This window comes from Hylobates moloch, unplaced genomic scaffold (genome assembly GCF_009828535.3).
Source record: "Hylobates moloch isolate HMO894 unplaced genomic scaffold, HMol_V3 SCAFFOLD_6, whole genome shotgun sequence".
Classification (NCBI taxonomy): domain Eukaryota; kingdom Metazoa; phylum Chordata; class Mammalia; order Primates; family Hylobatidae; genus Hylobates; species Hylobates moloch.
Genome location: NW_026652281.1, coordinates 115,217,751 through 115,230,166, shown reverse-complemented (window position 1 = coordinate 115,230,166; position 12,416 = coordinate 115,217,751). Strand labels below are relative to the sequence as shown.

At 44.5% G+C, this 12,416-nt stretch overlaps 1 protein-coding gene across 7 annotated transcripts in view; it reads left to right on the top strand.

Annotated features, from left to right (window-relative positions):
* BRD8 (bromodomain containing 8) overlaps positions 1–12,416 on the top strand; it is a 41,246-nt gene that overhangs the window by 15,055 nt on the left and 13,775 nt on the right. For 4 of the 7 annotated variants that reach the window (XM_032157993.2, XM_058441243.1, XM_058441242.1 and 1 more), the window contains 8 exons: positions 77–170; positions 357–403; positions 1,146–1,360; positions 2,673–2,765; positions 2,955–3,023; positions 4,018–4,195; positions 4,906–5,010; positions 5,480–5,524. In XM_032157993.2, coding sequence (XP_032013884.1) covers positions 77–170; positions 357–403; positions 1,146–1,360; positions 2,673–2,765; positions 2,955–3,023; positions 4,018–4,195; positions 4,906–5,010; positions 5,480–5,524 — 846 coding nt within the window. Of the gene's footprint in view, positions 1–76; positions 171–356; positions 404–1,145; positions 1,361–2,672; positions 2,766–2,954; positions 3,024–4,017; positions 4,196–4,905; positions 5,011–5,479; positions 5,525–7,789; positions 8,176–12,416 lie in introns of those variants that run through there. The other 3 variants (XM_032157994.2, XM_032157995.2, XM_058441241.1) reach the window with 3 other exon arrangements.

Below are 12,416 nucleotides of genomic sequence, written 5' to 3'. Positions count from 1 at the left end.
ATCATTGAAGAATAAAGTTGTGTGAGCTATAGCGATTTACCAGTACTTAGGGTGTTTTTTCTTTTCTGGTTTTCAGGCATCCCCTGAAAGCATGTTGTCTCCATCACATGGCTCAAATCCCATTGAAGATCCTTTAGAGGCAGAGACTCAGCATAAGTTTGAAATGTCAGGTAAATAAAGTCCTCTTTCACTAACTTGAAATCATTTGCTTTGGCTTCTGAGGGATTGTGGGTTGTGGGCAAGTAGAGGAGGTAGAACAGGTCAGCATGGAAAGGAGAGCTGCAGGGGATTATGGTCCATAGGAAGGGGAAGGCTAAGGTGGAAAAATCTTCAGGTAGTCTTTCTCTCCTCTGCAGACTCATTGAAAGAAGAATCAGGGACTATTTTTGGAAGCCAGATAAAGGTATTTCAGACTTTTCTTTATTCCTCTTGCCATGTGATTAGATTTCCCTATAGCACTACTTTTTAATGAATTTCAGTAAAGTCACATCTTTATTCTCTGATAAGAGACTGGTATGGAGTTGCGTGGGGAAAAGCTGCAGTAGACAGGCGTAATGGGAGTACTATAGCAACAGGTGCCTCCCATATGAAACAGCTTGTGAATATCACCCAGTCCTTAAGAAGCCTTGATACACTTAAGAGTGATTTGGAGTGAATAAGGCTACCAGAGCCAAGGAGAACATACGGGAATCAAGTTTATTAATTAGACTATCCAAACAGAATCATCCAGAGTTTTCTTTTTAGAATTATTAAAGCAGTAGTAACAGAGGCTTAAAGAATGTGATGTGAGCTTGCTCCATCAGATGAGACACAAAATAAAAATTATTTTTGATAACTTTATACCCAGGGTCAGAGTTACTCTCGAGCAAGGGGAAAGAAGGAATGCCTCTTAGCTTAGTCTTAAGTAAGTAGCTTTTTTTTTCTTTCTTTTTAAAAGATCCTGGGTATTATTCTTTGTCCAGGTTCTAAATTACTTAAGTCAGTGTCTGTAAGTAGATGGTAGTATAAGTGATAGACAGCTAAGTCAGGAAACAGCGTGAGGTCATTTCTAGAACTAATTCTAACCCAAAAGACAGATCATGTTTAATGATGCTTTGCTGGATAGCTTTGCTTGCATTTGTTAACTGGAGCATACTGTATCTAAGGATGCCCCAGGTGAGGATGAGGAGGAAGATGGTGTCAGTGAAGCGGCCAGCCTAGAGGAGCCTAAGGAAGAGGATCAAGGAGAAGGCTATTTGTCAGAAATGGATAATGAACCTCCTGTGAGCGAGAGTGATGATGGCTTCAGCATACACAATGCTACACTACAGTCACACACACTGGCAGACTCCATCCCCAGCAGCCCTGCTTCTTCGCAGTTGTGAGTATCTGAGATTCTTTCTTTGAGGCTAAGGCAGTGAAAGTGAGAAGGAGAGGATCTTTTCCTTCCTTCCTTCCATCCGTCCGTCCGTCCTTCTTCCTGTCTTTTCTCTTTTCTTTTCTTTTCTCTTCTTTTCCCTTTCCTTTCCTTCTCTTTTTTCTTGTTCTGACTCACCCATGCTGGAGGGCAGTGGTGTGATCTCAGCTCACTGCAACCTCCACTTCTCAGGCCCAAGCAATCCTTCCACCTCAGCCTCCTTAGTAGCTGGGACTACCAGCTTGCGCCACCACACCCTGCTAATTAAAAAAAATTTTTTTAGTAGAGACCAAGTTTTGCCATGTTGCCGAGGCTGGTCTCAAACTCCTGAACTCAAGCGTTCCACCTGCCTCGGCCTCCCAAAGTGCTGAGATTACAGGCGTGAGACACCATGCCTGGCCTTTTTGTTTATTTTAAAATTTTTATTTAAAAACATTTTTTTTTTTTTTTTTTTTGAGACGGAGTCTTGCTCTGTCACCCAGGCTGGAGTGCAGTGGCGCAATCTCGGCTCACTGCAAGCTCGGCCTCCCGGGTTCACGCCATTCTCCTGCCTCAGCCTCTCCGAGTAGCTGGGACTACAGGCGCCTGCCACCACGCCCGGCTAATTTTTTGTATTTTTAGTAGAGACGGGGTTTCACCGTGGTCTCGATCTCCTGACCTCGTGATCCGCCCGCCTCGGCTTCCCAAAGTGCTGGGATTACAAGCGTGAGCCACCGCGCCCGGCCTAAAAAAAATGTTTTTAAGAGACAGGATCTATGTGGTCCAGTCTGGTCTTGAACTCCTGACCTCAAGCAGTCTTCTTGCCTTGACCTCCCAAAGCAGTAGAATTAGAGGCATGAACCACCGTGCCTGGCCTGATCTTTTCTTTAGTGTTTCCCTTTTTTGGCCTGGAATAAACAGTTGACAAGAAATAATTAGGGCTGGGCATGGTGGCTCACACTTGTAATCCTAGCACTTTGGGAGGCTAAGGCAGGAGGATCGCTGGAACCCAGGAGTTCGTAGACCAGCCTGGTCGACACAGTGAGACCCCATCTCTACAAAAAAATTAAAAAATTAGCTGGGCATGGTGGTGTGCCAGCTACTTGGTGTAGTCCCAGCTACTTGGGAGGCTGAGGTGAGAGGATTGAGTCTGGGAGGTTGAGGCTGCAGTGAACATGATCACGTCACTGCACTCCAGCCTGGGGGACAGAGTGAGACCCTGTCTCAAAAAAAAGAGAGAATTATAATTTTTATTTTTTAACTTGTGCCTAGTGGAATTGCTGTATCTCTGTTTCAGCTCTGTTTGTAGTGAGGATCAGGAAGCTATTCAGGCACAGAAAATTTGGAAGAAAGCCATCATGCTTGTATGGAGAGCTGCAGCTAATCATAGGTGAGTGGGCTTTACCAATCAGTAGGTTCATTTTCTCCTACTCTTCATTGTTGGTGACTGGAAAAAAGTCTGAGTAGGCTTCTGTGGAACTGCTGGTATTGGTTCTTACTACCTTCAGCTACTTAGAGTAAGTTCCCTTCCTGTGCTTCTGGAGAATGTCAGTAATTGCACCTTATTCCTTTTGGACAGGTATGCCAATGTCTTCCTGCAGCCTGTTACAGATGACATAGCACCTGGCTACCACAGCATTGTGCAAAGGTGAGCCATGGTCCACCTAGCATGGTAACTTGCCTGAATTATAAGTTGTCCAGTCTTAGTGAAGTTTTGCTTTCGATAGAAAGGTTAGCAAGTAAGTTTATGGTTTTTTTTGTTTGTTTTTTTTGTTTTGTTTTTTTTTTTTTGAGACAGAGTCTCGCTCTGTCGCCCAGGGTAGAGTGCAGTGGCGCAATCTTGGCTCACTGCAAGCTCCGCCTCCCGGGTTCATGCCATTCTCCTGCCTCAGCCTCTCCGAGTAGCTGGGACTACAGGCGCCCGCCACCACGCCCGGCTAATTTTTTGTATTTTTTAGTAGAGACGGGGTTTCACCGTGGTCTCGATCTCCTGACCTCGTGATCCGCCCGCCTCAGCCTCCCAAAGTGCTGGGATTACAAGGTGAGCCACCGCGCCCGGCCATGATTTTGCTATAAGGGGCACTGAGTGATAAACTGATAATTCCAGTGGCTGGATCACCACTGATAGCCTAAGAGAATAAATCTCCACCAGGAGCGGTAGCTCACACCTGTAATCTTTGGGGATGCTGAGGTGGGTGAATCACTTGGGCCCAGGCATTCAAGACTAGCCTGGGCAACATGGCGAAACCCCCTCTCTACAGAAAATACAAGACTTAGCCAGGTGTGGTGTTGCGTATTTGTAGTCTCAACTACCTGGGAGGCTGAGGTGGGAAAGAGCCTGGAAGTTCAAGGCTGCAGTGAACCATGATTGTGCCACTGCACTACAGCCTGAGTGACAGATCCAGGCCCTGTCTCCAAAAAAAAAACTAAATAAAAAACTCCCTTTATTACCTTTCTCAATGCTGATTATATAGATTGTTTCTTGGGTTAAGTGCATGTTTTGGGATAAGGGGTTAGCATTTAAGTCCTGGCAGCTGAGAATTAAGGTATATATGAGAAAGTCTGTATGATAATGTATTCAGAGATCTAGGTGAGTCCTCTTTCCACCCCCACTGCCACTTACCTCTGTTCTTTTTTTTTAGGCCTATGGATTTGTCAACTATTAAGAAAAACATAGAAAATGGACTGATCCGAAGCACAGCTGAATTTCAGCGTGACATTATGCTGATGTTTCAGAATGCTGTAATGTACAATAGCTCAGACCATGATGTCTATCACATGGCAGTGGAGATGCAGCGAGATGTCTTGGAACAGATCCAGGTACTTTGAGGATCCTTTGTGTTTCAGCAAGGATGAAACTAAAATAATCAAGGGGAGGATTCATATTGATGCCAAGAAGGGTTGCTGTGGCTTTTACTTGGATAGCTATCAGGGACACAATTGAAAACATAATATTTTGTTCTTATTTTTATTTTCTTTGGTGTGAAAGAGTTGTGATACAATATTCTACCTTTCTTGGGCAATTAATTGCAGTTTCATAAAGTTTTTAAATTTTTTTAAAAATCGCGAATGTATATTTTTTAATTACATTAAGTACCTGGTACATAGTAGGTGATCAGCAAATAAGAGTTTTTCCTTTCCTTTTCCCTGCTTTTATCCTGTGATTGCGTTACCAGGTACTTTTTGGGGTGTTGAACTTGGAAGAATGTTGCAAATCTTTGCATGATTTGTCAAATTACTTAAATTGCTGAATGATCTTTGGTTCATTCTAGTTTTATTCTTTTTCTCATTCCTGGAGGATAGAGATTTTGATCCTATATTATAGCAAAAAAAAAGTTAGGGCTACTTGATTCTTTAGCATCCCTATCGCAACTAAAATTAAAACTTAATATGCTAAACTTCCAATCAGTCAAAATATATTTGAGCCAGAAGAGTACTATACAAAGTTCTATTTACAATGCTTAAAGTGTACTTAATTTGTCCCTACTAAATCAGGTCTCCATGGCCTACCCTATTTCTTCTCTCTACAGCAATTCTTGGCCACACAGTTGATTATGCAAACATCCGAGTCTGGGATCAGTGCTAAAAGTCTTCGAGGGAGAGATTCTACCCGCAAACAGGATGCTTCAGAGAAGGTGAGGCGATCAGGAAGGAACCTGTGTGCCAGTGTTCCAGTAGTAGAAGTCTGAAGCATCCAAGGACCCTTATGTTACTACTTGGTATTGGGCTTCTAGATTCCAATGATATACAGACACATAGATGTTAGAATGGTGGTGGTTTGCACCCATCTAAACATTGAATAAGCCTGTTGTAACCGAAAGGCCCAGTCACATGGGAGAAATCGTGAGTAGGGGAATTATTAATTCCTCTGGGAGAGTGCTCTCAAGGCGGGGGAAATGGCTTAGCCTGCAGCAGTTGGGGACCATCAGTTTCTGTGCTAGAGGCGTAATGGACAGATTGCTTTTGGATCTCTTTCCTCTTGTTCTTGAGTTTTTAAATTTTGTCCTTGTGTGTGTGGTGCTTGTGTCTCTGTCCTGAGGTTTGGGGTGCTTGTGGCTGAGAGTTTCTGTGGAACCTGATCAGTGTTTGTTTGTCCTCTAACAGGACAGTGTCCCAATGGGCTCTCCTGCCTTCCTTCTCTCTCTCTTTGTAAGTATTGAATGGCTGCAAGGGGTGGTGTTGCCACAAAGATTCTCAGCTCTTAATGGAGGTGGGTGGCAGAGGGAAATCCAACATGCAGACTGTGGCAGTGTCTTGAACTTCTGTTTATTGAGGTCAATGAATAAGAAACTCTTTTCTTCTGCATTCCTGTCTTTCTGCATGTGTGTGTGTGTGGGCTGGGTAGGGACTGTTTTTGAGATCACTGGGCTGAAATGTATTCTAGGGGTGAAGGATCTGGGATGTACCTGCTCGTCATGTCCTGACTTCACCTTTTACCAATTCTTTTCTTAACAAATTTAAAATTGGTCAGAGCAGGAGCTGCTAGCTGGCTTTTTAACAGTGTTTCTCATAATGGCAGTACTCAGCACATAGTTTTTCTCTTGTCTCCTAAAATTAAGTTGCAAGACTAATGTAACAAACACTTAGTAAAATTTAAGCTAAAGAACTCAGTATAGGCTGGGTGTGGTGGTTTACATCTATAATTCCAACACTTTGGGAGGCTGAGGTGGAAGATTGCTTGAGCCCAGGAGTTTGAGGCCAGCCTGGGCAACGTAGGGAGACCCTGTCTCTATAAAATTTAAAAACGGCAACAACAACAAAAAACCCTACTAGCTGTGCAGCAGAGTGGTGCGCACCTCTGGCCCCTAACCACAAGCTACTCAGAAGGCTAAGATAGGAGTATCACTTGGGCCCAAGAGGTCAAGGCTGCACTGTTCATACCACTGCACTCCAGCCTGGGTGACAGTGAGACCTTGTCTCAAAAGAAAAAACATTCTCAGTAATGACCACTGCGGCTGGGTGCGGTGGCTCACACCTGTAGTCCCAGCACTTTGGGAGGCTGAGGTGGGCAGATCACCTGAGGTCGGGAGTTCGAGACCAGCCTGATCAACATGGAAAAACTCCATCTCTACTAAAAAAAAAAACAAATTAGCCAGGCCTGGTGGCATACGCCTGTAATCCCAGCTACTCGGAAGGCTAAGGCAGGAGAATCACTTGAACCCAGGAGGCGGAGGTTGCCGTGAGCTGAGATTGCACCATTGCACTCCAGCCTGGGCAACAAGAGCGAAACTCTGTCTCAAAGAAAAAAAGTGACTAGTGCATCAATAGTGGCTGCTGGAATTACAGATAAGCTTAGGAGAGCTAGCCTAAAGACTTTTATTACTTTCCTCCATAAATTAACTGGCTCTGACTCTGTGTTGTTCATTATGGGACAGTGAGGTATGATGTAATGGAAGGGCATCAGGCTAGAAAACTACATGGTCTTAAGGTCATTGGATAATCTCTTGGGGCATTGTTTTCCTTGGTGTGTGATGAAGCTAATGTAATGAGGTACTTGTCCAGCCTACCTCACAGGGATGTTGTGAGGATAAAATGAGATAATAGATATGAAACTGGCTTGGAAAAAAAAGAAAAGCATTATACACATGCAAGGTTACCACCTTTTTATTTTCCCTGTTGCCTCATGGGCAACTTATGTTCATGGACTAAAAATTTTAGAGTCCTTGCATATTAGAAATGTAAAAATGGCTTGGCCCAGCAAAGGTTTCAGTAATTCATCTTGCCTACAGGCTGTACCACAGACAGAACATTATAATCTCCGTTGTTTCTTATTGGCCTACAACAGTGACTCTGGATCCCCCAAGCAAAGCATTTGGCTGGCTATTGCAAGGCTGGTTAATGGGATCTTTTATCTATTGAAGACAGCAAAATATTGCACAAGAGGAAGGAGCTGGGCTGCAGGGAGAGAGCAGCAGATGGAAAGAAGCCTTCTAATTGCCTGATCTCATGGAAAACCACTGTCAGGAGGTGCTAGGGAACTAGTGCCAGGGTCAGTCTGCAGGAAAGGCCTTTCTTATAGGGACCAACAGTTGGACAGGTATGTTAGTCAAGAACCTCACTACCCATTGCCCGTTCTGACTCTCCTACCTTTCTTTTACTCTCCTGTTCCTTTGCACATGATTTGGGCCTGGGTGGGATGACTAATAGTCATTCTGTGGGACCCTAGGTGAATTCCAAGGACCTTTGTAGTGGGCATGAGCAAGATATTCCATCCTACATTTCCTCTCATAAACTACCAGGTGTTCTTTAGCCACTCTGTGGGAAGACAGAAATATGCCCCTCATCCCTCTGGATTTTTCTGCTGATTCTCTTCTCCCCTCTCCCCCAAGAAACCAAATCCCCAACTTTTCTGTTGCACTGTCTCTTGTCTCCTGACCAACTCATGCTCCCTTTCTTTCTCTGCCTGTCATCTAGGATGGAGGAACCAGGGGACGCCGCTGTGCCATTGAAGCAGATATGAAGATGAAAAAGTGAAGCCTCAGAGTACCCTCTTTGAGCCGAACCTAAAATAAAAGTAAACAGGATAGAGCTTGGGCTTGCGGGCCCAGTTCCAGAGGTGGAAGTTACAGAAGAGGAGGTACCTGGGCCACACGACATGAGCTGGAAAATCTCTCTTAGAGAGTTGGAGTAGCACAATTGCCTGTTTTAGGGCAGGAACCATGGGCTATGTTAATGTCCTAATGTGTAGCTAGCAGATTGTAGCTAGTTTGTATTGTCTTGTCAATTGTACAGACTTTTTAAAAAAACAAACACCTGTGAAATGTGTGTGTATACAATAAACTGAAAAAAAGAAAAAACTACCCTTTGGCTTGTTCTCTCTCTCTCTCTCTCTGTGTGTGTGTGTGTGTGTATTTGAAACTTGTGGTTTCTTCTGCATGATAACTATTTCATTTGTAGGAATGAGATTGTTACAGGGGAAAAGTGGTCTTACGAACTGCTTGCTGTAGTGTGAGAAGGTAAGCAACCAGAATTGAGTTTATAGTTAATATACCTTAAAGTGTTGCATTGCGCAGGAAAGACTTCCTTATTCAGGTTTTCTTGAATGTTTGGGAAAAAAGGTTTTCAGAATTCTGTTCATGGCATTGCTTAAAGAAGATTAGAGCATGGAGATAGGTAGCTTTGACCCTTATCTCAGGAACATTTGTCTCACTTAATGCTATCTTTGCAGATGGTATTTCTAGGATAGTGTGTTACCATTTCTTTCCTGTTTTTATGGTTAAAGACTCTGTATAAGAGTTCTTGGCGGCTGGGCGTGGTGGCTCATGCCTGTAATCCCAGCACTTTGGGAGGCCAAGGCTGGCAGATCACGAGGTCAGGAGTTCGAGACCAGCCTGGCCAATATGGTGAAACTGTCTCTATAAAAAATAGAAAAATTAGCTGGGCCTGGTGGCACGTGTCTGTAGTCCCAGCTATTTGGGAGGCTGAGGCAGAAGAAGCACTTGAACCCAGGAGGCGGAGGTTGCAGTGAGCTGAGATCGCATCCCTGCACTCCAGCCTGGGCGACGGAGCAAGATTCCATCTCAAAAAAAAAAAAAAATAGCCCAACACTTTGGGAGGCTGAGGTGGGAGGATTGCTTGAGCCCAGGAGTTTTGAGACCAGCCTGGACAACAAAGTGAGACCCTCTCTCAAAAAAAAAAAAAAAAATTAGCCCAGCATGGTGGTGTGCACCTGTAGTCCCAGCTACTCGGGAAGCTGAGGCTGGAGGATTTCTTGAGCCACGGAATTCAAAGTTGCAATGACCTATAATTGCATCACTGCACTCCAGCCTGGGTGAAAGCAAGACCCTTTCTCAAATAAATATAGTTTTAACATTGCTGTTTGAAGGCTAAGTCCAGTTTTAAGAATTACTGAATTTGGCCAGACACGGTGGCTCACACTTGTAATCCCAGAACTTTGTGAGGCCAGGACAGGAAGATCACTTGAGCCCAGGAGATCAAGACCAGCCTAGGCAACATAGCAAGACCTTGTCTCTACGAATAATAAATTAGCCAGGTGTGGTGGCATGCACCTGTGGTCCCAGCTACATTGGAGGCTGAGGTGGGAGGATCACAACCCTGACCGGTTGAGGCTGCAGTGAGCTGAGATCATGCCACTGCACTCCAGCCTGGGCAACAGAGAAAAAACACCCCAAAATTTAAAATCTCAGTTCTAGTCCAACTTCTATTAATAACTAAAGTTTTTTTTTTTTTTTTTTTTTTTTTTTTTTTTTTTTGAGACGGAGTCTCGCTCTGTCACCCAGGCTGGAGTGCAGTGACGCGATCTCGGCTCACTGCAAGCTCCGCCTCCCGGGTTCACGCCATTCTCCTGCCTCAGCCTCTCCGAGTAGCTGGGACTACAGGCGCCCGCCACCACGCCCGGCTAATTTTTTGTATTTTTAGTAGAGACGGGGTTTCACCGTGGTCTCGATCTCTTGACCTCGTGATCCGCCCGCCTCGGCCTCCCAAAGTGCTTGGATTACAAGTGTGAGCCACCGTGCCCGGCCAAGTTTTTTTTTTTTAAGTGATGAGTGACTGCCCCTGGCCAACTAAACTTTTTTTTTTTTTTAATTCGGAGTTTCACTCTTGTTGCCCAGGCTGTAGTGCAATGGCGCAATCTCGGCTCACTGCAACCTCCGCCTCCCAGGTTCAAGCGATTCTCCTGCCTTAGCCTCCCAAGTAGCTGGGATCACAGGCATGCAACCACCAAGCCCGGCTAATTTTGTGGGTTTTTTTAGTAGAGGTGGGGTTTCTCCATGTTGGTCAGGCTGGTCTCGAACTCCTGACCTCAGGTGATCCACCCACCTCGGCCTCCCAAAGTGCTGGGATTACAGACGTAAGCCACCGCGCCCAGCCAACGTTTTTAAAACTCAATAGTGAAATGAAATAGTGCCGGGCACCGTGGCTCACGCCTGTAATCCCAGCACTTTGGGAGGCCAAGGCGGGTGGATCACTTGAGGTCAGTAGTTCAAGACCAGCCTGGCCAACATGGTGAAACCCCATCTCTACTAAAAATACAAAAAATTGGCCAGGCGTGGTGGTGGGCACCTGTAATCCCAGTTACATGGGAGGCTGAGGCAGAAGTACTTGAGCCTGGGAGGCAGAGGTTGCAGTGACCCGAGATCGAGCCACTGCACTCCAGCCCGGCGACAGAGCAAGACTCCATCTCAAAAAAAAAAAGTTATGAACTTTTTATTATAAACAGATGGCTATGATGAAAAAATGAGTATTAGATGAATATCACTTTATAACAAAATAAATATATATATATATATATATTTTTGAGACGGAGTCTCGCTCTGTCGCCCAGGCTGGAGTGCAGTGGCGCAATCTCGGCTCACTGCAAGCTCCGCCTCCCGGGTTCACGCCATTCTCCTGCCTCAGCCTCTCCTAGTAGCTGGGACTACAGGCGCCCGCCACCACGCCCGGCTAATTTTTTTTTGTATTTTTAGTAGAGACGGGGTTTCACCGTGGTCTCGATCTCCTGACCTCGTGATCTGCCCGCCTCGGCCTCCCAAAGCTGGGATTACAAGCATGAGCCACCGCGCCCGGCCATAACAAAATAAATATTTAGATAATATGTCACACTGGAGCCTGGTCTAATAGTCAAAGTCTTCTTGAGAAAGGGGTTTAAGAGGATACGATTAGAAGCCGCAGATCTTTTGGCCTTTAATAGAACTATATTAGGATGCTAAGGAAGAGAAGATAGTCTTTGTGAGGCGATGGAAAGGTATTCAATTAGTCCAGGAGCTAGAACATGAAATTCCTTGTTACATGGACATGTTGCAAACAAGAAAGGAAAATAAAAAATAATACTGTAGTCCCAAAGCAGTCTGCAAACAGGCACGTGATACAAACACAAGCTCTAAAAGTTGGGAGAAGTGTGTGGAAAAGGTCCATTAAAGGACATACGTTTTGAGTTGGTAGAGAAGGTGATAAATGAGACTAGCAAACCGAATGGAAGGTGTAGGCATCTGGTGGGGGTGGTGGGTGGCAATACGGAGACAAATGTAATTAGAACAGGGATTATACTAAGGAATAAGGAGGTGTACATGTGAGTGAAGGGAACAAAATAAGGCTAAATTTGTGGAGGACTTTGGCAGATTGAGAAATTTATATTTGAGGTGATAGCTGTTATAAAGCCTTGAGTAGAATAACTATTTGTTGAGAGCAGATAGGATTAAAGATAGAAAAGCTGACTAGGAGACTATGGCATTTGTTCAGGAAAGGATGGACACTGAGAAAACTTATTGTGGAAGAAAACTGGGAAGAGGACTTGCTTACTGAATATAAGTGAAGGAAGGGTCAAAACAGAATTGTGGGTTCTGTAGACTAAGAAAATGGTGATGGGGTCAGGTGTGGTGACTCACGCCTGTAATCCCAGCACTTTGGGAGGCAAAGGCTGGTGGATCACCTGAGGTCAGAAGTTCAAGACCAGCCTGGTCAACCTGGTGAAACCCCATCTCTATAAATATACAAAAATTAGCCGGGTGTGGTGGCGGGCACCTGTAATCTCAGCTACTCAGGAGGCTGAGGCAGGAGAATCGCTTGAACCCAGGAAGCAGAGGTTGCAGTGAGCCGAGATTGGGCCATTGTGCTCCAGCCTGGGCAACAAGAGTGAAACTTTGTTCCAAAAAAAAAAAGAAAGAAAATGGTGACGGGGATAAGGAAATTGGGAAGAAGCAGTGATTTTGGAGATAGAGGAAATGCGATTTTTATTTCAGAAATGTTACAGCAGGTGGTAGAGCATCTAAAGGGAATTGACTTTTGGATGTCTGGAGAAATGAGACCAGAATTCATATAAGAAGTAAAGGTAGAGAGATTTGGGAGCCACCTGAATAGAGGTCAAAGTTGAAACCTCAAAGTATATATACATTTTTAAAAAATACATTAATAAGAAAGCAGAGGACCAAGAGGAACATAGAAGGTAGGGATTTATTGAAAGTTGTAAAAGGGAGAGGACAAAGGAAGATGTAAGAAAACCAAGATAGTGATGTAATGAGAGCAAGGGAAGATATATTTTAAGCTTGGTATTTCTCAATATCAAGTTGGATATGACCAGAAG